At 35.3% G+C, this 27,434-nt stretch overlaps 1 protein-coding gene across 10 annotated transcripts in view; it reads left to right on the top strand.

Moving 5' to 3' along the window:
• The window catches only part of IMMP2L (inner mitochondrial membrane peptidase subunit 2), a 984,232-nt gene that overhangs the window by 737,819 nt on the left and 218,979 nt on the right, over positions 1 to 27,434 (top strand). For 7 of the 10 annotated variants that reach the window (XR_008717859.1, XR_008717861.1, XR_008717860.1 and 4 more), the window contains one exon: positions 6,139 to 6,241. Coding sequence is in view for 2 of the 10 variants with exons in the window: in XM_055590373.1 (XP_055446348.1) it covers positions 6,139 to 6,241 (103 nt within the window). In the remaining 8 variants the exon portion in view is untranslated. Of the gene's footprint in view, positions 1 to 6,138; positions 6,242 to 6,719; positions 9,166 to 21,467; positions 22,449 to 27,434 lie in introns of those variants that run through there. The other 3 variants (XR_008717862.1, XR_008717863.1, XM_055590369.1) reach the window with 3 other exon arrangements.

A 27,434-nucleotide genomic window follows, 5' to 3' on the forward strand; every position in this document is an offset into this window, starting at 1 on the left:
ACTTTGATTACAGAAGCTGTAAGTCATGCTTCTATCAGTTGTAGAAAATTCAGTTACTATCTCTCAAATGTTACCTCTTCCTTGTTCCTTTTTTATTCTCTTCCTTTGGGACTCTAATTACACTGACATTACATATTCTTTTTTTTTTTAATATAAATTTATTTATTTTAATTGGAGGTTAATTACTTTACAATACTGTATTGGTTTTGCCATAATCAGCATGAATCCACCATAAGTATACACGTGTTCCCCATCCCGAACCCCCCTCCCACATTCTCCATCTCTCCTACTTTTCATTTCCTTATCTCTCCATGCTAAAGTCTAAGCAATCTTTTAGACAGATATGCCGGTTCTTCTTTCTTTCATTTATAGTTATCCAATCCCTGGGTCAGGAAGATCTCCTGGAGAAAGGAAAGCCTACCTACTGTATTATTCTTGCCTGGAGAATTCCATGGACAGAGGAAGCTGGAGGGCTACAGTCCATGGGGTTGGACACGACTGTATGACTGACACACTTTCTTACTCATTAATGCTGGCTACTTCCTTGTGAGTTCTGTCTTTGGATAGTAAGTGCCTATTGGTAGGAACTTATTTATAGAAAACTTGAAAACTCAAACTCTGAATTGACACATTATCCCTGAAAAGATTTATAGTTCCTTCTGCCAGATTCTTGGAGTCAATTAAAATTAATTCTTAACTGTTCTAAACCACAAACAATGTGAATCTTAACCCCATCACACCTTGAGAGTGGTATGTGGATTCTCAAGGGAGAATCTTTTCCCTTCCAGAAATCACCCTAGATCATCAGCCCCCAACCTTTTTGACACCAGGGACCCGTTTCATGGAAGACAGTTTTTCCATGGACTGGGAGCAGGGTTGGTTTCAGGATGACTCAAGTGCATTATATTTATTGAGCATTTTATTTCTATTGTTGTTACTTTTCTTCCACCTCAGATTATCAGGCATTAGATCCTGGAGTGTGGGGACCCCTTGCCTTAGATAGGCAATGTTCTTTTCAATTTCCTTTCCTGGTGATAGGTATCTTTTTTTCTAGTCCAGTCTATTAATGATGATAAAAGTGATCTGGTTCTAGCTCTTGATCTTACACAGTCCTGAACTCTGTACTCCTAATCCCTTCTTGACAATGAAAACTCAGGGGTCTAGGATCCTGGGAGTGTCCAGTGAACACTTTCAGGGCAGAATCTGCTTTGCACAATGAAAATAAATTAACAGAATTCTTTGAAAAATAAATAATTAAAAATACCTTAAATAATCATGATTTATTAATAGTGCTTACCTAAATTAAGGATATATGTGTGTGTGTGCTTATGAGATGCTTTAAATATGAATCTGTTTCCTTCTTGTGACATCAGGGGTTACATAGACAATTTTGTGTTCAACTGATGACTCAAAATATTCAGAGACAAAAAAACATGGTTTTCAAGGTCAAATCAAATTGGAAGCAATCATTCTACATTCCATTTATAAGACCTAGGTAACTTGTCTTGGTAAAACTAGTACAAAAAAATGCCTTTTTGTAGATAGATAGTTAGAATACCATACAGAATTCATTTTTGTCTGTCAAAACCAAAATTATTTGCAACCCATATATACATACAACCTTGTAGGCTGACACCTCACTTAACTGTTAAATCACCTTAAAGATTATCTTGTCTTTCTTTTATGTGAATTCAGGAGCACAAAGCTATTTAAAATTCCTTCTCTAGAGATATTCTATTAGGAGTATTATATTTCTTTGGCAGTCCTAAAGAGAACCAGCTCAATATTTTAACATCATATTTTTCAAAGCCACTTTGGGTTATTTTTTTAAAAGTTAGATTGAAACCTGAGGGGAAAAAATATACACTATGTACATGGGATGAATTTCAGCAGGGTTCTATAGCTCAGAGTTCTTTCACACCTTGTCTAGAGTCTAGGTAAACCATTCTCTGTTAGCATAGCAACATTCAAATATGCAAGAGGTTAGTAAGTAAAAGCATAAATAGGTAGATTGTGCTTTCACCTACTACTCTCTGTGTGTTTGAATATGCACAAGCATATATATTGTGTTTTCACATATAAGTTTTAGAATGTCCCAGAAGGGTATAAGAATAAAAGAAAAAATAAGATTCACTGTACCATTAAAAATAGTCTACAAGACCAGTGCAAATGTAGGGAAAAGGAATTATTGAAGCATAGCTCAGGTAATTTTAAAAGACTGATGCTAATAGGCAGTAGAAACTGAACACATTCTAAATTATAAAATGAAAGAAAATAGTGGACAAAGAAGATGATAGCAATAATAACTACCGCTTACTAAGCTTACTGAGTTCTTACTATACATTAGAAATACATTGAGTGCTTTACTTAGAAAGTCTCAACTCTAAGTGAATCCATTTATCAAGTGTCTAATACATGCCACTTTTGTCCGTAGAACAGTTTTTTGAGTTAGGTGCTATTATTTGCCCCATTCTGCAAATATGGTAACTGACAGTTAAGACCTTTATCGACTTGCCCAAGGTTACATAAACTTTAAAATGTTAAGTCAGACATCAACTCCAAGATAGGCTGTCTGCAGAGACTGTACTCTATAGCAGCCTCTCTGTTATATTGTCATCTAACTACTTAAGCCTTCTCTCAACCCCACTGTTGTTGTTGTTCAGTCACCCAATCGTGTCTGACTCTTTGTGATACCATGAACTGCAGCATGCCAGGCTTCCCTGTCCCTCACCATCTCCCTGAGTTTGTCCAAGTTCATGTTGAATCAGTGATGCCATCCAGCCATCTCATCCTCTGATACCCTCTTCCCCTGCCCTCAACCCCGTTCAGTTCAGTTCAGTTCAGTCGCTCAGTCGTGTCCGACTCTTTGTGACCCCATGAATCGCAGCATGCCAGGCCTCCCTGTCCATCACCAACTCCCGGAGTTCACTCAAACTCATGTCCATCGAGTCGGTGATGCCATCCAGCCATCTCATCCTCTGTCGTCCCCGTCTCCTCTTGCCCCCAGTCCCTCCCAGCATCAGGGTCTTTTCCAATGAGTCAACTCTTTGCATGAGGTGGCCAAAGTACTGGAGTTTCAGCTTTAGCATCAGTCCTTCCAATGAACGCCCAGGACTGATCTCCTTTAGGATGGACTCGTTGGACCTCTTTGCAGTCCAAGGGACTCTGAAGAGTCTTCTCCAAAATGACTCAAAAGCATCAATTCTTCGGTGCTCAGCTTTCTTCACAGTCCAACTCTCACATCCATACATGACTACTGGAAAAACCATAGCCTTGACTAGACGGACCTTTGTTGGCAAAGTAATATATCTGCTTTGTAATATGCTATCTAGGTTGGTCATAACTTTCGTTCTAAGTTAGGGTGTGTCTAATCTGTCCCATTTTAAAAGTGGACAAATAAAGGTAGAAACTGAGTAACTTGCACAGGATTACTTGTGAGTAATATTAATAGCATCCAGTTTAAAACTGGTTTAGTCTATTTCAAGACTCTATGCACTTTATACTATATTATTCAATCTTTGTGACAGTATTTTTCATTCTTCAATTATACATTCCTTTGGTCATTCATTTAACAAATGTTTGTTGAGCGCTTTGTACCATGCATTCTTTTGCATGTATTTAAAATTTTTAAATAAGATAGTCAATGCAAGAAAATGTGCAACTATCACTGGCAATTTTATGATACTCTGATTTTCTATCATAAATATCTTAACCTCTTGGTTTATATGACATTGAAACTGAGTCTAAGTTTTATATCAGATTTGGTTTCCAGAACAATATGCTTGACTTAAAGCCTACCCTATAATTGCAGAGATGACTAGTTTTATTTTATAATTCTGCTTGAATGATTATTTAAGTAGACAAAATGGGTAATTGTTTCCTTTCTAAGTCCTTATCCAAAATAGTCGGTTTAATAAGGTAAACCAATATTTGGACTTATCAGGAGAATGTGCTTTGCCAACAAGTAAGTAAAAGGGTCTTTTCTGCATCATTAACACTTGATGTTGGGATAGTAGTTCTTAGAAGGAGTTTCATAATAAAAGCAGCAGTGATGTCAAGAACTAATTGACTGATTTTAATTGAAGAGCATTTATATGACAGTAAGATATATTCAACTTGGTTTTGCTTTTCTTTAAAAAGCTGAAACTCTTCTTCCAGTAGCAATTAAAACTAAATAGCAGTCATTTACTTACTGTGGGCTTCTAGTGGCCACAACATTGCTTCCTTGCATGAATGATTTACTGATCTAAAGCAAAGTAGTTCAACACTGAAATTATCTTGATAATTAAAAACCATTCTAGATAATGAATAGTTTCAATTTCTATAGCACCAATTTATCTATAGTTTTCCTTTCTAATGTATTCTTCTGCACATATACAACTTACTAGCAAAAATGGTCTGATTGAGACTCCACCTCCATGAACTATGTGTAAAGCTCAGACTCTGGGGTTAAGTCTATAGACTTGGGAGTGACATTTATTCATTCAACTATCATTTACTGCAAAGTTTCTTTAAGCTAGATATTTTCTGGAATTCTTTGGGAATAAAAGAAGAAAAAAATTAGTCTCTGAAAAAGAATTATTATAGGCTTAGGATAATATTTAATCTAATTTCATCCCTTTTATTTAGTTAAATTATAATTTATGTGACCAATCCCTTATTGATTATTTAAAAAGATACTTTTTTATTGCTGTAAAAGGCTGATGTTGAGCATATCTGGTAATAAATATTTGTTAGTTTTTCTCATTATTTCCTTGGAATGTATTTCTAACAGTAAATAACTAGATTAAAAGAACATACATTTTAGTTTATTAATAAATTTGACAAAAGTCTACCCCAAATGGCAAAATAGGAAAAAAATTTATATCATTTTACATTGCTACCAACACAGTATGAGAGACCCTTTCCTTACTTCTTTTCTTGTCAGATTTCAGACGGAGAAGGCAATGGCACCCCACTCCATTACTCTTGCCTGGAAAATCCCATGGACGGAGGAGCCTGGTAGGCTGCAGTCCATGGAGTCGCTAAGAGTCGGACACGACTGAGCAACTTCACTTTCACTTTTCACTTTCATGCATTGGAGAAGGAAATGGCAACCCACTCCAGTGTTCTTGCCTGGAGAATCCCAGGGACGGGGGAGCCTCGTGGGCTGACGTCTATGGGGTCGCACAGAGTCAGACACGACTGAAGCGACTTAGCAGCAGCAGCAGCAGATTTCAGAAGATAGAATATCCCATTAAGTGTACATCATTGATCATTGCTCTCCAAATACGTCTTCAAAATTGTTAAAAAGTTTCTCATTTTCAAGAATGATTTATAAAATCAAATGGCACTAATCAAAAATTTTCGGTTGACATTGTTAGTTCGTCTTTGAAGAGATTATCTAGGTTTCTTTCTTAAATATTCTGAATTTTAAAGCATTAAGAGGTTATGAAAATTCTGTCATTTGGTTTGGGACATTTATTTGACTAAAAAAGTGAAGACTGCAGCTGGCCGAGATGACCAATGAGGTAAAAGCAAATGTCAGAAATGAAATAGATCTGTATTTTGTTGGGGCTTATTGGGTTTTATAAAAAAAAATACAGGATATTATGAATTAAGTAGCAAACCATTTTCTTGTGCTAATGTATCTTGTTTAAGCACAAAATTCTACCTACAAAAATATGAAAACAAAATACTGTGGGTAGGTTTACAGGGTCCTGCTGCTGCTGCTGCTGCTAAGTTGCTTCAGTCGTGTCCGACTCTGTGCGACCCCATAGATGGCAGCCCACCAGGCTCTGCCATCCCTGGGATTCTTCTGGCAAGAGTATGTATACCTGTGGCGGATTCGTTTTGATGTTTGGCAAAACTAATACAGTGTTTCAGGTTTAAAAATAAAATAAAATAAATAAAGGCAAAAAAAAAAAAAAAAAAAAGAGTACTAGAGTGGGTTGCCATTTTCTTCTCCAATGCATGAAAGTGAAAAGTGAACCACATCTTATTTAAAAATAAAATTCTACAGTAGCCTTACACTTAACCTATAATAATCCATTGCATCTTTATAATAGCAGTTTTGTCCTTCCTGAGTTTGTATGCTTCCCTATTTGAGCTCTTTTCTGATCTTTTCTCAATAGTTATTATTTTTTTTTTAATTTCTAGAACTATGGGACACAAAAACCGCTATGTCAAAGTCCCCCGTGGTCACATCTGGGTTGAAGGTGATCATCATGGACATAGTTTTGACAGTAATTCATTTGGGCCGGTAAGTCATCTTATTACTGATATGATTGGATTTCAAATATAGGAACACAAGTACATCACAGACGTTGCTCAGATAACCTGGTCAAGACTTGTCCACGAATGTTATAGTGGAACACTTTATGTTTGAAAATTTCCTTTTAAATATCATATGGATAACTTAAGCTGTCAGTGGGTGTGTAGGTGTGTGTGCGCGAGTGAGACATACATATTAGACAACTCAGGCAAGTGATGCTTTCAGCCTGCTATGATCTCAATAGAAATGTTTGTTTTTTTCTCACATATATGTTTTTGTACCTTATGTTTTCAATTAGTGTTTGACAGAAATAAGTCAGTAGTTTAAAAGGCATTTATAATGGAAATCATATTGGTTAAGTAACATCTTTCAGCTTTTAATTTATAACAGAAATGCTCATGTTCTTATACCATGTTTATATTCCATAAAATATGTGACTAAATTCATGCTTTACAATTTTTTTCAGTTTTGAATGCATACAGAAGTGCTGTATTTATGAACCCCTGTAATAACTCATTGTATAAAGAATATTTTAGTTAATGGAAACTGCATTATTTCTCTTTTATTAATAAGATTAAATCTGTTAAATGTATCATGTTGGCCAAGTCCACATTAAAATGTAAACTTTAGTTTGGGTTTTAATTGAGAGAGTAAGTGTCTCTGAAATGAAGTGTTAAAAATGTTGTTGTTCTGTTATCTAGTCACCTCTGTCTCTTTAAAATCCTAGATCTTCAACCTATTAGATTTTCCTATATCTAGACATGTCCTTACTTGTATGTATGTAAAAGATAATATTGAGCTCCGTTAGTTACATAGGTATGCAAAAGTATTATTCACATCCTTTTGTCTAAAACGAAATGGTTGGTGGTCTATACAAAACCTTTTTCTTCACCTGTTGTGAGGAACCACTATTACCATCGCTGTGGGAGCACTCACTTTACTCATCTTTGACTAAAAGTACAAGAGGCCTGGGGCTGGATAAGTGTTTATGTGTGAAGTGGAAAGGAACTTTAGGAGACAACATCTACTTCTTTTTCTAGCTGCAGTGATACTAATGAAAATGCCTAAGGTCTTTCTTGCTTTTGCATAGTAATTATTAAAGAAATAAAATTTAATTGTTGTAAGGTGTATCAGAAATGAAGTGCACAGATTGGAATTGTTGTAGAGGATCCCTTGAAGAGTGTAGTAAAAGTGACTGTCATGAAGAAACGTAGTAGCAACTTGAAAGTGAAAATAAATCACCTAAAAGCAGTTTTATTTCTTTTTCATCAATAAAATTAAATCTATTAAGTGTATCATGCTGGCCAAATCCACCTTAAAATGTAAGTTTTAGTTTGGGTTTTAATTGTGAGGGTAAGTGACTCTGAAATGAAGTGTTAAAAATGTTGTTCTCTTATCCATTGCACATGTGGGGTAAATAATTACTAATTTAATAAGTACTAAAGCTTGAAATTGAGTTGCTTTTTCTTTATTACCAAATGAAACCAATGCAATCTTATCTATATAATTAGTATTATTGTCAGTTACTTGTATTCCAGAAACTTTCTTATTTGGGAGAGAAAAATTATTAATAGAGTTGATAGCCAGAATACTGGGAATTGCAATTCCAACCTTCAGGATCATATCTATTGTGTAGTTCTTTCTGGGTTCTCTTTCCTGCTGTGTACTTCATAGTAGTACTGTGAACCATTGAACTTTAAGTAGACCTATGTATGTTGAAAACATATCAGCAATGAAAGTATCTTCTGTCACTTATATGCTTAAAAAAAGAGAGAAAGAAAAAGTGAGAGACGTATGAAGGGCAGTCTCATTAGGTTTATTACAATAAGAAACTACAATATGCAAAACATTGACAAATATATTCTGTGTAGGACCTTAATGCCATTGATTTACATCAAGTTTTTAAAGTAAATATACTTGAATTTACAACTTGAACCAGTAATATGAGTCAGAGACATAGAACCACTTTGAAATTTAGTGATTTTCTTCTTTTTATAATGGATATAAATATATAGATGCAGAATGGCCTTTGGTTCACAAGTTGGAGTAAACTATAAATTTCCATTCACTTAATCTGTATTGTTTTTATTTGTCAAAATTAGATGAAGAACCTATATTAGAATGAAAGAAAACATTTGTCACATCAAATACTAACTTATTGTATTTATGACTTTTAGTACATATATTTTTACCCTTACAGTAGATTTCATATTTACGTTCCAATAGCATTTATGACTAGGAATAGTGATTAGTAATGATGCTCCCAAATGAGCTTAAAAGAACAAAGGGGAAAAAAAGCGAATTAAAGGCCTACCATTTTTATTTAAAGCTAAACTCTGATGTTTGAGTACAGACATTTCGTATTACATTTTTGACTAATTAATGGTTATCTGAATGTTTTAATTATTTTAATATTTTTATACTTCTAAAAAATAACAACTAAAGTTTTACAATTCTAAAAAAAGCAAAATAATCTTGAATCTTAAAATGCATATGGACTTGAAAGCTGTTATATTTTTCCAATAATTCTCAGTTGAAATTTTTGACTTATCCATCAGTAATACTGGAGAGTGTGGAAGGTCAGAAAGTTTCAGGCTTTCTGGATTGTTGATCTATTTCTCCCCTTTGGAACAGGGAATGCACTTTTCCTGGAAGTAAGCTCCCTATCTAAAATTAGCCAGAATTGTCTCTAGGATGCTTATCTTGACTTTGTAGAAATTGACTGAAGCCTTTATCCTTCGTTTCCCTCTCAAATAACTTCAGAATTGTAGCCAACTATGTTTAACATGCTTTAACTTTTTGAACTGTAATTATATTTTATCATAGAATCTCTTCAGTTTATTTTAAATTGTTGCCTATGGGTAATCACATTGGAGTTGACTTTTTCCATATTCAAGTAAATTTTTGGTTGTAATCTAGAAAAGAAGAAGAAAAGAATGTCTGACTCTATTTTTCCCTCATTTGTTCTAAAATTTCCTATTTATTTTTTAATATTTGAATTTTCTTTTCTGATTTGGTTTATTGCCACTGTATGTAGGCTCAAGAGGGAATTAAATAGTTTTATGGATGAAAGATGAGTAATGGGTTATAAAATTAAAGATAGCAAACTTGTTATAGTAATAGAATGCATTACAACAGAATGAGATCCGAAATTTGCACTTTTAACTTGTAGAGGATGATATTATGGAGAGAATCCAGTAGACTCCTTTACAAACATAGGTATAGTAAAACAGAAAATCAGATAACTTTAGTTTTGGACCTCATCAATCACATAACCTATATGGTCTATATTTCCTCACATATAAAAGGAAGAATTTCCTCTCCTCTGAATTCATCTTTCATTTCAGTTCAGTTCAGTTGCTCAGTCGTGTCTGACTCTTTGCGACCCCATGAATCTCAGCACACCAGGCCTCCCTGTCCATCACCAATTCCCGGAGTTTACCCAAACTCATGTCCATTGAGTCGGTGATGCCATCCAACCATCCCATCCCCTGTGATCCCCTTCTCCTCCTGCCCTCAATCTTTCCCAGCATCAGGGTCTTTTCAAATGAGTCAGCTCTTCGCATCAGGTGGCCAAAGTACTGGAGTTTCAGTTTCAACATCAGTCCTTCCAATGAACACCCAGGACTCATTTCCTTTAGGATGGACTGGCTGGATCTCCTTGCAGTCCAAGGGACTCTCAAGAGTCTTCTCCAACACCACAGTTCAAAAGCATCAATTATTCAGCACTCAGCTTTCTTCATAGTCCAACTCTCACATCCATACATCTTAAATAGATATTTAATATAATGAGCATCAGTTCAGTTCAGTTGCTCAGTCGTGTCCGACTCTTTGTAACCCCATGGACCACAGCACATATAATTTATTTAATGCACTTCTATTTCAGATTGTTGAGGATGTTCACTAGAAACAGTGATGTATTTTTGAATATATATATATATATATATAGAAAAAATTTTTAAAGAACATCTTCAGCAACCTAAAATAGGAATACAATTTAAGTATGTTTTATCGATAGGATAAAATATTATGCAGTCATTAAAAATCTGTATCTGTGAAGAATTTAATGACAGCACATCCATGATATTGTTTTAAGTGAGTACATGAAACTGAAAAATGGATTGCAATGTTATGTTAATTGAGCCGGGAGTTATGATTATAGTCAATTCTTATTTATACCTTTGCACTTCACTATATTGTAAAAGGTCTACAGCAAGTTTTTATTATCTTTATAATCAGAAGAAAACTAAATATTAAAAAAATAAGATAAAGGTGATTAAAGTAATGAATTCTAAGTTTCATTCTAAATTCTCTAAAAATGGTTTATAATGCCATGGCCAAAGGGAAGAATATTTACATCACAGATGTGATTGGGTAGAAAATGTTTCAATTATGAATGTCTCTATGGAAGATCTCTGTACCAAACCTCTTGAATATATCATCATTGTACAATGATAGAAAGTGTCCAATCTTCTCATAATATGGATTCACTAATATACGACTTTAGCTCAGATTTCCAGTGTGAAAAATATGTTAGTATCCTTTAAGGTTTTTATTATTGTCTGAAAATGTTTTTCAGTACATAGTACTGCTTGATTTCACTGGAGTATGCATTAAAGATAGCTAATGGTTGCTTAGAAAATTCAGAAAGCACTTCTCTTAATAATTTTTTGCTCTGTGAAAGACATTATAGCCTTTCCCTTTACCATCCCTACTTCTGTGTAGATGGAATTAATATAATTTCTATTGAGGTATGTTCTTTGCCACCACCCAAAAGTAAGTGATTACAATAGATATTGTTGAATTTTCTGCTTGCTTTAGAAGGAAAGCACATAAAAGTCAAGCTTTTTTTTTTTGTATGTGTGTGCACATAGCTATGAATTTTCAAATAGTGATTTTTAAACTATTTCAGATTAGCAGACTGTTCGTCAATTAAGAAGACAGGCAGCAGTTCTTTTTTTTTTTTTTTTTTTTTGATTTATTATAAATATTCATTTTATTACTTATATTTGAAATGATTTCATAGATACCCATTCTTTTCGGTGAAAACATAGATTGGACCTTTCTATGGCCTCCATTTAGCTTGTACATTCCCTATCTTTGAATTTCTTTCAGTTAGTTTAATCTAGTTTTAAGTCACGAGGCACTGAAATTCATTCATTACTTGCTGTATAAAGATTTGTTGTCAGAATGTATGTCATAATTGAAATTCTTGGGTTATAGTATCTAAAATAAATAATGTTTTTAATTTCATTCACCAAAGGATATTAAGGAGAAAAAAAAAATTCAGGTGGCATGACCTTTCTAATCTATATAAAAGTGTTTTGACTTTTAGACTTGTGGTCATAGTGTCACCTTGTGAACAATTTCTATGTGGGAACCATGAAGCAGAACTGAACAATTTGGTGCAGAAACTATGTATGATATACTGCCTCTATCTAAGAGAGGAAACCAGGGAATTATACTAAATATGAATTCTTTTTAGTTCCAAGTCATTTGGAAAAGAGCTAACACAATCACTTATTTCATAGATGCCTAATTAAATAAAATACTAGCCCCCTAAAATGTTTTCTTGAAGGAAATATGTCTAATAGATAATAGTTTTTAAATAATTGAAATATTAGAAATATTCTTTCTTAATTAAACTGATGATCTAAAAATGATAATCTATAAGAAAGCATTGAAATGAAGATGAAAATTCCATTAACCTCCTTTTGAACTTAGCAAAATTCAAAACATTTTTTACTTTTTACAAAAGTATCAAAAAATAAAGGAGAGGAAAAGTAAAGTGTATGTTTTCCTATCATGTAAGTCTTTCTTTCTGTCTTCAAGATAGATTTTTGAACATCTTTCAGTTATCCATATTGATTTTAGCCTGGATTGCACTGGCTGGAATGGATCAGGAGAGATGAGGATTGTATTAACTACAAAGAGAGTACTAGATTAGGTAATATGTGGGAAATGAAAGAGATTTATTAGTCATTCCTATTTTGAATTTTCTCCCTATGTTATGCATTTTTGATAAAAAAAAAAAAATGAAGAAGAAATACAGTATGTGATCAGGGCAACAAAATAAGGTTCTTGGAGATACAACGAGGCTAAAAGGAAGAGTAAGGGAAGGAGTATTATATTTTATAGACCAACTGCCAAAGGGAAGCATTGGAATGGAGTTTGGGGACATGTTTGAAAGATTCAGAGTGTAAGGACAGAGATTCCAGTTGTGGATGATAGGAATTCACTGAACCTGGGAGTCTCCCCAGTGCTTTCACCACTGTTATCAAGAGATGCCTTGATGCCTAGAAAGAGCATAAGTGGGTCAGTAGATAGAACGACTGAGGTATAAGCCCAGCCTGGAAGGAGGCAGACAAATAATAGGGCAGAAAACAACACAGCACTCTAAGTAGAGGTGTGAGACAGATCCTCTTAGAAGAGTAGACGTCTGTGTACTGAAAACCCATAAGAAAAACCTACAAAATCTTCTGAGAGGGTTTGGTAAAACAGAGTGTTCTGAAATCCATGAAAATAATAATTATTTGGTACAATCTCATACTGCAAAAAAACACTCTGGATGCTGCAGGTTTTGTGAATGAAGTAGTTTATGCTTGGAGTGGTTTATATGTTTCAGCCGCATTGAAAACATTGTTTGAACAGTACAGAATATTCTTGTGGACTTTTGAGAATGAATTGACATTTCATTTTATGTATTGTTAAGTGTAGCATTTTCCTTGTGTAAATTCTCTTCCACAGATAGAATAACTTTTATTTAAAATCAGCCATCTTCAAATAAAGAAAAAGGTCATTAGACTATGTTGACAGAATTCAAGTAAAGTGTTCTGTTCACACTTTCTTTGAAATATGTTGCTTAGACTTTAATTGGTTGTATTTTCCAGTTTCCTTGTAGTACATGCTATTGTTCATTAAAATTTTTGTTAGGAACTAAAACAATCTCTCTTTGTAGAAGAATATTTGTGATAGAAGTCCCTTGGTTCCGAAAATCATAAAATCTTACTTTGGTGTTTTCCTTCAATTGTTTTTCACAGTTTCTTTTAAACAGTGCCAGAACCTGGCAACCTCACATATTTTACTTAGGTATAATTCTTACTTGGGTGGTATAGACAAAAGCATGTATTTCATAAAAAGGCCAAAGCCAATGAGAAGAAATACCATAATAATGAAACTATCTGTATATCCAAAGTGCTAAGTCTCAGAAAAGAATCAATTCTCTGGAGCAATATTCAAAACAGAGAAATGTTCATACAGCAAAAAGAAACAAACAAAAAAGCCCACAAAAATCCCTTAGGATCAGCATCAGTGTTGGTTGGATTTAGTTATAATATAATTAGAACATCTATATAAATTATATCTATATATGTATATATATGATTGTTTTAAAGAGCATGGAAACATAATACCAACTAGAGCTAGTGGTGAAGTACATCTTCCTTCCCATGAGAACAGAGACAAACTGAGCTTCTGTCTCTACCAAATCAAATTTTGCTTGTTTTAATTATTCTGCTACATAGAAATCATTTTCCACATGATTTCATTTTCAGATAGGAAAAATGTCAGCAGAATTGTCATTAAATTTCATTGCTATGGCAGATACTGTCCCTTAGGGCCACTTAGTTAGAATTAAGCATGTCCATTACACTAGAAATGTTATATTTACTGACAGTGGGTCAGGAGACAAAAATTAGTGAAATATATGCAGTATTATTAATTTAGCAGTTTTACAAATTCTCAAAAATTTTAAGTGGGATTGAAATCATTATCTTATTATTTATAAGGCATAATCAGTGTCTATATTACATGTCTACATAGAAAAATAAAATGAAAAATATGAGGAGCTCAAAAGAGAAGAAAAATCTACTGACTAGCCTAAACAATATAAGGAGAAAAAAAATCAGCTCTTGAATACTTTGCAGTTTAAGGTTTGAGATTGAGTTTCCTCATTTCAATATTTATTTATAAAATATGTACTGTTTCCTGTCTACCTCTTCAAGTGCAAAACAATGTAAATGACTTTGTCTTTCTACTGAGCTTCTCAGAGATGACTTTCTTTAGAAATTTTTAATTTTCCTGAAGCTTTTCTTCAGTCAGTTCAGTTCAGCCGCTCAGTCGTGTCCGACTCTTTGCGACCTCATGAACCGCAGCACGCCAGGCCTCCCTGTCCATCACCAACTCCCAGAGTCCACCCAAACCCATGTCCATTGAGTCCTAAAAAATGGCTTTGCTTTGTGTCAGCATCTTATTGGGCTATTTCCTGAAAAAACTTGCAAGAGAATTAAAAGATCAGTTTGGTTGTCAAAGATTTAGACAATTCTTTTCTGTGTAATGGAGCCATATATGGAGTCTGTAATGAAGTAAAATAACCATAGTTTTAGATATTATCCACTGGAAGACCCATGTGGGTTTGTCTACCTTGATGAATCAAACAAGTGAAAATGGAATTCTTTATTACAGTGTCAGAGTCAGAACCATGAGGTGTGTTCTACTGATGGGGCATCACAGGCCCCATCACTTTTTCACAAAATAACATTGATTCCTATAATATGGTTCCTAGGTATTTCTGCTCCAACTCATCCTCCTGTCAGCAAGAGTTTTTCTTAAAAGAACTCTGATCACATCATTTCACTTCTTGAAATAATATCATCAGCTGACAGCACCTATCATGCTTAATGAAGAAATGTTAGAAGCTTTCTTTCCCTCTTAAATCAGAAATAAGACAAGAAGGTTAGCTTACCACCTCTGTTCAACACTGTGCTAAAAGTCATTGCCAGTACAGATTAAGGCAAGAAAAAATAGAAAATGTGGCAATTGGAAAGGAAAATTCCAAAGTTTTTTTGTTCTCAAGTGTATTATTGTCTAGTTAGAAAACCTAAGAGGAATCTGCAGAATTATTCAGACAAGTACACAAGTTTATTTGTGTAAGAGCTATCATATACGGTGACAAACAGGTCTAGACTTCATCAACAAATAGAAAACACCTTTAGAGAACTTGCCATTGGAAATAGCAATAAAAAATGCAGGATAGTGGTTAGCTTTGGAAGGCATGGAGTGAACGTAGGTGGAGATGGGTGAACAGGGACACCAAATTACTGGTACTGTCTTAAACCTTAAACAGGCTGGTAATGATGTTGCTGTTCATTATATTATGCATTATACTTTGTATGTCTGAAGTGGAATATTTTTAATAACTACATAAATATTAAAAGTTGGCTTCAGTGGCCACACAAAACTCATGGCAGATCTTTCTAATAGTTTTGGGTCATGGGGTATGGAGGTCCACATACCACACATCTAAATATTTTATAGCTATAAATCAAGTTGATCTTTTCTCTTAACTTGACAACTATACCTGCATATGGCTAAAACCAGCAAACAAATGAAAGATGATGGAATTTAATTATTATAAGTCTACGTATTCTACTGAAAGGCCTGGGATGTTTGAAAAAGTAATGTAAAACATATAATTCATAAATTATTATATGTTTATTCATAAAATTTTTCTGACATCCATTTTAGCAAAATCACGATATTGTTATAATATTTTCACATAATTTGCATTTCACTTAAACAATAATTATATAAAGGATTAAAATATTTAATTGCATTAGAGTATAGAAAATTCGAATATATATTTATCAAAATGGAAATGAAAAAATGGAAAAGTAATTTTTTCAAATTTTTCTAAAAGTTTTTTGTAAAACATCAAAAAACCGGGAGTTGGTGATAGACAGGGAAGCCTGGCGTGCTACAGTCCATGGGGTTTCAAAGAGTTGGAAACAACTGAGTGACTGAACTGAACTGAAAATATCAAAAATACCTCTTAAATGTCAAAAGGCAAAGTGACTACTAATGAACATAAAAATTATATAAAAATTATTGAATTTTTAGGTATTCAAAGAATTTAATGTTTTTAAATATTTTTATAAAAGTATATCTATTTACAGTTTGAGGGTTTGAGTTCGATATATTTGTCCATGAAAAGCGTCTATATTACCCTTTATGCATATCATATCCTGAACTACATATATGAAAATTAAGAAGCACTTAAGCATTTAAATTTTTTTCTCAGGAGGGTAATGAGTAAGAAGAGGCATGTCAGCAAGACTGATCTGGGAAAATAATGAGAGATTAGATTGCAAATAGACCACAGGTAGAGAATGCAATTTGGAGTAGGCAATGGCACCCTACTCCAATGCTCTTGCCTGGAAAATCCCATGGATGGAAGAGCCTGGTGGGCTGCAATCCATGGGGTCGCTAAGAGTTGGAAACAACTGAGCGACTTCACTTTCAGTTTTCATTTTCATGCATTGGAGAAGGAAATGGCAACCCATTCCAGGGTTCTTGCCTGGAGAATCCCAGGAACAGGGGAGCCTGGTGGGCTGCCGTCTATGGGGTCACACAGAGTCGGACACGACTGAAGTGACTTGGCAGCAGCAGAGAATGCAATTACTCAATGATATTATTGGTTAAGTGGGAGATGATAAAGTGGTAATAATAGAAATATGAAGAAGTGTGTTGATTTGAGTTTTTAGGAAACAAGAATTGATTGGATTTTTGTTAGATTCCTTTGACTGGAATTAACTCACATCTGTTAGGGAAGTTCCCAGCTCAAATACTCAGTTACCTTCATGCTCACCTATGATGGATCAAATCTTAAAATTGAGCATGATGAGCTTTAATCATAATGATAGTTTTGTGATGATCTTTATGTGGAAGAACAAAAGATGGAAGTGACAAGGTAATGTCTCCAAGCTTCTTTGGTTAGCAAAATGTATGTAGAGATATTGTGGCAGTCTTGGCTACCTGGTGAGAATTGTGCTCATACTGATTAGACTTGCTATTCTGACCTTAGGAAAGAGAACAGTTTTGCTTATGACTCATTAGCACCTAAAGACAAATATTATTCCATCAAAATTCTGTTGTCAGGACTTTCCAGGTGGTCTAGTGGTTAACACTCCAGGCTTTTACTCTAGAGATGCAATTTCCACCCCTGGTCAGGGAAGTAAGATCCTCATGCCACTCAGCATGCTCCCTCCTCTCCCCTCAAAAAAATATTTCTGTTCTTTTACATTTAGTATCCATGTCAGCTGATCAACTACTCATCCATTTCACAGGCCTTCTCTGCTCTTTTTCTAAAGTTCTGACCTATTCCAAAAGGTGAGAAGATGAATCCAAGAATGCAAAGGCTAATGAGAAGGAAACATATTATGTAAAATAAATATTTTGATTGTTGGCCGACAGAAAAGCAGGTTTAAAATTTTCTTTTCACTGTTGTTATTTAATATTATTATTTGAAATGTAGTATATAGGATATACTTCATTACAGTAGTTTTAGGAAGCAAGAAAAAATCATTAGTTTTGATGAAGGAATGATGTAGAGTATTTTGCACTCATTTCCACTTACATCAACTGATCATCCCTTTAAATAAAATTTTAGTATTTATATAATGGTATTCTGTTCAGTGGAAGGAAAGGGGAAATTAAATGGCTTCATCAAGTTGTAGAATTTGGGGCCTTGCTTTTTTCTAAATCACTAAACCTGGTTTTCATAAAGGTAATAGTTATTAACTAGAATTTACTTTAGACTAACAACTACATTAGGCTAAAGTTTTACATAGACCCCCAGTGATTTTATTTATAGTTGAAGAGCTTTAACTGAACATTTTCAAAGCTACTTAAATCTCTCTTGTTGTGAAATGTATTTGCCTATTCCCTACAGAGGCTTTAAACTCTATCTGCCTAGTATTTACTAAGAAGCTGTAGTCAAATGAAAGATTCTTCTCAAATGAGCCATGATTATATTTAGGTTGTTCATATAAATTAAGTTTCACTTCAAAAAAAAACCCTAATAAGATTATAAATTATGTAATTTCTCCAAGTCATTATGGAATTATACAATCTCTGGTCTAGGAAAAGTTCTAACCTTAAAATATTTGGTCCAGAGGCTTTTAAAACAAAATTACTTAATTTTATACTTCTTTTGATATTAGCAAAAAGCAAACCAAAAAAAAAGTATTTGCACAGTCTTTCAAACAAAGAAAATTTATGTACTGCATAGGGAATGGTAATACCATTAAATGAGTGAATTATTCTTTAAATCTAAAGACATGATTTCAATGGACTGTTATCTTCATATTCCATGCATTACCCTGAAATGACTGAAAACTAATGGTACAAAATGGGCAAGGCCATTTAAAAAGCCATTCATCAAAGTGCATGGTATTTAAATCACCTTTTTATCCAGGTGGACATTGCTAGTTAACTGTTATATCTTTTCAAGTGATATTTACTGTTGAGTCACAAAAGTATACTTTATAAAAATTTTAAATAAATTTTCAAGAGTAAGTTTTCATTTGATTTTATTTCAGTCACCTAATACTTTATATTTTAATTTGGGAGGGGGCAAAAAATCCTACCATGCTTTAGCTGAAGTATTTTTCTCTTTAGATGAAACTACTATTTGATTTCCGAGAGGTCTCTCTACAGCCTTTATGTATTTCCCATACCATATTGTATCCATGTGAATTTTTATTCTGTGCTTCTTTGCCCTATCACTACCCCTAACTGTCTTACTAATTCTTTTGGAGTTCAGTATCTATAGCACTTTTTTGTTTATTTGTTTTAGCAAAGGAGAATTGCTATTTGGTTTTAAGGAAGAATATGAATAAGATATCCTTTTTGAAAAGGGTTTAAATAGGATATACCTGTGTATGAGGATATTACCCTAAATTGAAATATGATTATCCTTTAGGTTCAGGAAGCATGCCTTCTTTATGCAGTTATTTTCTATATTCTCTGTTTTTAATTCCTCAAAATCTTCAATATGGCTATAGGGACTGTTACCATGATCTTTTGCAGAGTGTATCTGTTTGAATGTGCTTTCCTATAACTTCAATCTAGTTTAAAAATAAACCAACCAAAAACATCAGGAATCATGCCAAACAGAATCATTTACAGATGCATGGGATATATGCTCTATATTCTTCTGGCTTGATTGAAAATAAACTGGCCTAGAGTAAACTATAATGTCTTCAAAGCTCATTATACATTCTATGTTCTTAGCCCCTATTTCTTTTAACACACAGTAGAAGCCTCCCTTCTGCCTTCGGTGTCCAGATCGCACCTGCTCTCAAAATTCTTTTCTTCCCAGATAGTTCAGTGGTAAAGAACCCTCCTGACAAGCAGGAGATGAGGGTTTGATCCCTGAGTCAGGAAGATCTCCTGGAGAAGGAAACGGCAACCCACTCTAGTAGTCTTGCCTGGGAAATCCCATGGGGTTGTAAAAGAATCTGACGCATCAGCAACTAAACAACAAAACCACCCCTCCCCAAAGGAGGAAATCTAATAATCTTTTAAGACAGACAGAGAGAGAGAGAGAGAGAGAGAGAGAGAGAGAGAGAGAACGGATGGGGGCATCAGGGAAGGTGGGGAGAGAAATACTATCCTTTGCAAGTATTACTTTCAACTTTTTATAAATGTAGCGTGAACTTTTTCTTCCACTCAACATCCCCATATAAAGAAAAACTAATAAAGCAGTAGAAATAAGGTTGCAAGCAAAGCAATTATTTGTGTGCTGATGGCTCCCTCAAAGTATCACGAGGTTCCCTTGCTTGTCCCTGAGAGCAATGGTGAATAACAATTTGAAGTGGCCTCCTTACCCAGTCCTACCCTGAGTTGATGCCCCACCCCAAGGCCTTGTGGAGCTGAGGGAAGCTCAGTCCCATGTCCAAAGCTGTGCTCTGCTTCCCAAAGTTACAATACATATCACGGTTGGTGCCTCTGACTCTCAGTCTCTAGGGTTGCTCATGTGCCAATCCTGAGCCAACTAACTATGACCTGTGGAACAAAATCTAGATGAGAAAGGACTGACGGGCCTCTGATGCCCATCCTGGAACAATCAATCTTTGTCAAGTAGTGGAACACCATGGTAGCCATAGCTTGCATCAGACTTCTACTTCTGGATCAACTAGTGTGGCCAGAAGGCAGTATTACACAAAAATTGTGGCAGTCCTGTTGCAGGAAGGGGGACCTCTTCCAGGACCTGAAACTGGGCTCTTGTCTAACACTCAGAAATGAATTGTCCAAGGAGACACATGCTGACAAAGCAAGAGATTTTATTGGGAAAGGGCACCCAGGCAGAGAGCAGTAAGTTAAGGGAACCCAGGAGAACAGCTCTGCCACTTGGCTTGCAGTCTGGGGTATTATGGTGATGGGATTAGTTTCCAGTTGTCTTTAGTCAGTCATTCTGATTCAGAGTCCTTCCTGGTGGTGCACACCTTGTTCAGCCAAGATGGATGCCAGCGAGAAGGATTCTGGGACGTGGTCGAACAGGTGGTGTCTCCTTTTGACCTTTCCCAACTGTTCCAATTGGTGGTGGCTTATTAGTTCCATGTTCCTCACCAGGACCTCCTGTGGTAAAACTCATGCAGATGGTTACTATGGTGCCTGGGCAGGGTGGGCGGTTTGTCAGTGTGCTTCCCCTAACGGTTCCATGGAAATCTTATTTTGCTGATACCAGTGTAGAGAAAGGAGTCGTTGTTCCCAGTTTCTGCAGGGTGCGAATAGGCCACACTGTCATAGAATAAAAGGTAGAACGTATACACCCTGTAGCAAGAGACAGAGAGATAAAGAACTATGATGTTCACAGAACTTCTGGCTGGAAAGAAATGGATAGGCTTCCACGAGTTCAAAGAAAAGACAGAATTTGGGCTTCTGAGCAAATGAGAAAGTAACTTTCTAGAAGTATAGAGTAAGTTAAAAGCAGGGAGGTAGAAGCCTATACAACATATACTGGGTATTTGAGCAATTTTATATTTTGATGGAAACTCAGTTGTGGGAAGGGCAAATTCTGAAGCCATGACTAAGAACCTTGAGTATCACACAAAGAAGTCTGAACATTATCCTTTGGGCTGTGAAGCACTTAGAAGGCTTTTGGGCAGGGTAGAGAAATGATAATAGGAATTTAGGAACACTAATCTGACAGTATGCTGTAAAATGGACTGGAGAATGAACCAAAAGGTGAAATACCTTACCCTGCAAAAATGCTGTATAATCATCCATAGTACACAAATTAGGCCAAGAGTTCATACCTAAAAAACACTAAAGGGAGCTTATTAGAAATGCAGATGTCTTTACCTGCCCCTTATAGATTTTGGTGTGTAAGTGTGAAGTAGGGCTTTGAGATTTGCTTTTTTTTTTTTTTAAGCACCAGGTGAATGTGGCAAGAGAACACTGTTTTGAGAAATGCAGATCTTGGGATGCAATCTGGAGAATCAGTTTAGGATCTGACTGTGAAAGAGTCCTGGTTCATCCTTGCAACTTGCTCAGCTCAAAGCCCTGGATTTCAGCCTTGGTTTTGGTGTAATATATCTGAAGTCAGAGCCAAAGCAGAAGGTTGAAGACATGAAGCCTTACCTCTCTCCCAAGTTTCTATGGGCTCTATTTCATGTGGTGCCATCTCTCTGTGGATAAGTCAACTGGAAATTTTACAGCATGACTCACCAAGGAGTAGCACTGAGTTCTGTGGTTTTGGTGGGGAAGCAGTGCCAGAAAAGATTAATGTATTCTGTTTTAAGACTGAAGTGAGGTTATTTTATGTAGCTTCAAGATTCCTTCTCTTCTTGCAGTCTATGCAGATTCAAATTCAGTACAATTTAAATAACAAAGGGTGACTTGAGCTGTTTAACAAATGGGAGATCGATATTAATCATCAGGTTTTTGGAGCTTCACCCTGAACAGAGTGGGGAGTGATAAGTCCTCCTAGGAGTACTTCCACAGATGCACTATATTAGTAGACTTTGCTTGGCTATTCTTTGTTCAATAATTAATTAGAAGTCTTTTCAAAAGTCTCCTTATGTCTCCTGAACTTGGAGCAATAACATTTTTATCCTGTGCTGATAAATTCTAAGATTCATATTTAGATTGATTTAATATGTGTTCCAGTTAGTATGTGATATTTATTTTGTTTTTAATCTTATTGTTAGTTGTTCTTGTATGACAGTTTAAGATTAAAAGCTGCTAAGTGTCTGAAGCTGTGGTAAGATTTTCTTTGCATCCTCTTCCTTTTCACCATTGTACCTTTCTTCGATCATTTTCTTTGTCAGCCCAGCTAGATGCCTAGGCTTTGAAGAGATGATTCATTCATTTGGCTTAGGGTTTGTCAGGGTTACTTTCATGTTGCCAAAACCAGTGATCTTTCCCATGTATTCCTCTTATTTAGCCTTTCAACAGTATTCTATATAGTTGACCACTTCCTCTTTAAAACATATTGAGAATTTTTTTCTCTTAGCTTCCTTGAAACTGTACAACCAGTCATTTTTTTCTCAGCCTCTTTTCACTTTCATTTTTCTCTCCCTTGGCCTGCCCCTGAGCTCTGTCCTATTCTTTCATCCCTATTTAAAGCTCTCCCTGAGAAAAAATGAATCTAATGTCTTTAAAAGATGTATTTTATGCACTGGTGTTTGGAATTATATCTCCAGATTGATCTTATCACACTTGGATAGTCAATAAGCATCTCAGATTTAACATGTCTAGAGTGAAATTCTTTGTTCCTTCCCACTCCCATCTTCTTTCCTCAGATCTCCCAGATTTTAGTAGATGACATCACCGTCTACCCAGTTACTCAAGCCAAAAAGCTCAGAGTCCTTAATGTCTCACTTTTTATCACTCCCATCTGCACCCTACCATCAGAGCCTGGTAATTCTGCCACCATCATATCCTAAACTTGCCTTATTTCACCCACTTCTGTTACTGCCTCTCTCACCCAACCACGAGAGGTTCCTTAACTGGCCCACAAGCTTTCCTTCTTCATCTTCTAAACTCTAATATCCAGATAGCAGCTGGGGCCATCTTACCCACAAATCAGGTCTCTCTCCTACAAGAAACGCTTCAGTGGCCTCCTGTTGCTATTAGAATTAGAAAACTTCTCTACAGTGTTTTCTCTGACTCGCTTGACTGTCGCCTTCAGGGGTCTCGCACCAGGTGGCTCCCGGATCTCAGTCTTCCCTATGCTCTGCACCACTCCGGTCTTTCAGCTACTTGAACAGGCCATAGGTCTTCTGTACTAGGCGGATCCTCTTCCTGGAATTCTCTTCCCTTAGGTCTTTCTGTAGCAGCTCCCTATTTTCCCCAGTTTGGAGCAGATTTGGCTGTGTACCCAGTTTAAAGTGAAACACACACACACACACTTCTGCCATCACTATTATTACTGTGCTATTTTTTTCATAACTTGCCACTATCTTATTTCACTTCTTTATTTATTTTCTTTTTTTAATTCCCACTAATAGAAATTAAGTTTCATGAGGTCAAGAACCATGTCTTTCCAGTTCACTGATATAAAACAGTGCCTGACTCATCACAAGCACTTAATACAATTTTTTTTTTTTTAATGGATAAGTGGTTTTCTGATCTGTGAATGAGCTTAGCTCTAATGGTGCCTCCTGGTTTAGAAATAAGTTAGTGGAACATATCCAAGGACATCTTTGGAAAAAAGAGACTCTGTTTGTAGAGGCCAGTGGAGGTTGGAATTGGGGTCATGGCATGGGGTACTTTCCAGAAAGCACTGGATGACTCTAGAGAGTGATATGGAAACAAAGTGATGATCCAGCAATCTCACTTCTGGGTATATATCCAAAGAAAGTAAAACCATTATCTTGAAGAGGTATCTTTACATGTACTTGAATGTACATGTTCATTGCAGCATTATTCATAATAGACAAGATATGAAGACATCCTAAGTGTCCATGAGAGGATAAATGAATAAAGAAATATTGTACATACATGTTGTACATACAGATGTACAAAATATTGTAATACAAACATGTACATATATGTGCACGCCATAATTTCTTCATTCATTATGTGCATATATGTATGCATACACACACAAAAGTATATTTGTTATTCAGCTGTGAGAAAAAAAGAAATGTTACCATTTGCTGCAACATGATGGACCTTGAGGGCATTGTGCTAAGTGAAATAAGCCAAAGAAAGACAAATATTGTATGATATCTCTTACATGTGAATTTAAAGAAAAAAGAATTTGTAGAAACAGAGAGTTTTAAAGTGGTCGCCATGCGCTGAAGGATTGAGTAAATAGGGAGATGTTGGTAGAAGGGTACACATCTTTACATGGATAGGCTCTCAAGAACTAATGTGTACTGTGGTGAGTACAGTTAACAACACTGTATGTATAACTGAAATTTGCTAAAAGAGGAGAACTTAAATGTTCTCACCAACTACCCCCCAAACTATTGATATATAGACAAATGTGTTAATAACTAGATGAGTAGAATCCTTTCACAATATGTATGGATTTCAAATCATCACATTATACACTTAAAATATATTACAATTTTAATTGTCAAAGCTAAAAATAATTTTTAATTAAAAAGATTATAGGGAAAATAAGGCTCAACTAAGTAGGTTTTTGCTCTAAAACATTCAGACTCTAATACTAACAATAAAACAAACTGATCAAAAGATAAGTAAATAAGAAGGTGATTCAACCAAAGCAAATAAAATAAGAAGAAACAGCCAAGGTTTCTTACAGATAGAGCACGGGGCTTTTGTGATAAGTAAGTGCACCAGCTGACTGAAACCTGGAAAAATGGAAGAGTGTATATACAGGGATGGTAGGAATCTTTGGTGACAACCAAAACTTACCTTCCATATGTAGAGAGCCAGAGTAGGACTCTACGATATTGGTTCTCTCAAGGTATTACTGGGATGTTAAGACCATAGAGTCTTATTTAGTACCGATTCATATGAAATGTAGGGGTTAAAAAAATCTCCCTGAGAAGATAAAAAGAGCAATAGAGCCAAAGCTTCTGATTCCATTTGGAAGCTCTCTAATCTGATTCTTTGTCATCCATAACTAAAATCTTAGAGTGCTGTTTTACAAAGTTTAGAGTGGGTCAGAATCAACTGGGATGCTAGATTGAAAATAGAGCTTTCCCATCCTCTGTGAGATACCGATTTGGTAGTACTTGTATGGGTTTTGGCAAACTGTATTTTAGCAAGTATTCCCCAAATCAGAATAATACCACCTAGTGCAAGTCAGTCATGGCTTGATAAACAGTGGTTTAGAGGAACCCACAGCTTTACCTATTCTCATGTAGCATTTAGACAAAGTTCAGTATTGTTTTGAATGCTTGAAATTTTGCTTGGTATTTAATTGTTGGTTATTTAGATATATTGAAACTCTATACATGTCTCTTTCTAAGAATTGGGTGTTTTAATTATTATAGTTATGCATACTCTGCTTTTTCTTTTTTGGTTGAGTCTTGAAAAATATGAGTTTCAGATAACTTATACATTATTTGAATTTATAGGATCTGACTTTAAATTATAACATTAGATGGGAAAAATGAGAAAGTATGTTAATTAAATATGTATTTTCTCTTATTAGTTTTAGTAGCCCCATATACAATTGCTTCTGTATGTGTGCATGTCAAGTCACTTCAGTCGTGTCTGACTCTTTGCGACCCCATGGACTGTAGCCCACCAGGTTCCTCTGTCCATGGGATTCCCCAGGCAAGGATACTGGAGTGGGTTGCCATTCCTGCTCCCAATTGCTTCTACCTATGTGATATTCCTGAACTCTGGGAACAGAAATTCCACTGTTATTTGTGTAAGCAGTTCATGTATGACCAAAAACCTGAAGAAACTATTTAAATTGTAAACATGATTGCATTACCTAGAGAAAAATATTCTTAGATAAATTTAAAGCTTCCTTTTCAAGAGAATATTAAGCTAATTGGAATTTTTCTTAGTTTAAAAAAATGATTTCCAGAAATTGTTTCATTTTTTGCACTTTCTTTTTTATATTTAGTTCAGAAACTGTTAAAACTTGGCTATTTTCCAAAACAAAAATTGATTAGAGTGTAGAAAGAATAATGGAGATAGACTAGTTGATTCAAGGAAAATTATATGTGTAAGAAGCACCAAGTTTAGTGGGGGTATTCTGTGCATTATGGTTATTAATTTAAAGACAAGGGATGACTGACTGCTTACATAAACAGAGCAGTGCCTACCCTATGCCATATATATGTCATGTTCTCTACTGTTAGAGATTTTCTGAAGGTAAAGCACATCTGAGTAACCTTTATATCTGTTCTCTTTTCCTAGCCCAAATCCTAACACTCACAGGGTTAATTCATGTCTGGATTAGACTAGTGCAGTTTCGAATACAATATGCAATCATAGTACTGTGATTCACACCCTCTCATCCTTTGAATTATCAAAATTGTAGCGATATGACCTACTGGGCTATAGTTACACTTGGGGTGATTGATTTGGGTTCATGTGGATATACTAGCTCTAAGGGTTGTCTTGATCCAACATAGCTACTCTTGCTATAATGATTGAATAGACAAATTTCATGCCTCTTATTTCAATCATAAAAATGGGCTGGGGGCATATAAAAAACAAAGAAATCCTTAAGCAACATAATATAAGCCAGGTGTTCTTTTTCTCAGCTTGACTTAGTCTTGCTCATCCAATACCTCATGTTTCTCTCTATCACACATTTTTTTTTTTTTTTAACTCACAAGAATCTTGTAGTCAAAATAAAAATAACTTGGGTTAGAAACTTTTGGCTTTAAGTTCGTCTCTCTTTGAAGGTCAGCTGCCTTTAATTAATTGCTGTGTTTACTGGCTTGGAATGTTGATTATTTTCATCTGGAGCCCTAAAGACCCCTGGGGAGCTCCTAGGGTGACATCCCCTTGACTGAGGAGTGCTGCTGAGGGGCTGAGAAACGTCTGCCTTGCAAACCTCAACATGAGGATAATGAGTTCAGGCATTTCAGAAACCAACCAGCTTCTGAGAAAGGCACTTGAGTGGAATCCTGCTTATTTTTGAAATTTAAGAGCCTGAGGCTCACCTACTAAATTAAAGAGCTTTCAAACAAAAGCCTGGAGGAACCTGGAGTGGTGGTTGTTTCCATGTGCACAGGAATGGCCTTGCCATTCAACTTGATCTGAAGTGAAATCTAGAGATGAGGCCAAAGAAAAGATACTCAGGGATAGTTAAATTCGCAGGAAGTTCTTATTAAAAAAACATGGTAATATTTGGGGTAATAAAAATCTCCCCACATATACATAATTTTATTGTTCATGCTTATTTTTAAAATTTCAAGGAGTGTTCTCTCACTGCCATGGACTAAATTGTGTC

Source organism: Bubalus kerabau, chromosome 8, assembly GCF_029407905.1.
Source record: "Bubalus kerabau isolate K-KA32 ecotype Philippines breed swamp buffalo chromosome 8, PCC_UOA_SB_1v2, whole genome shotgun sequence".
In the NCBI taxonomy this organism is placed as follows: Eukaryota; Metazoa; Chordata; class Mammalia; order Artiodactyla; family Bovidae; genus Bubalus; species Bubalus kerabau.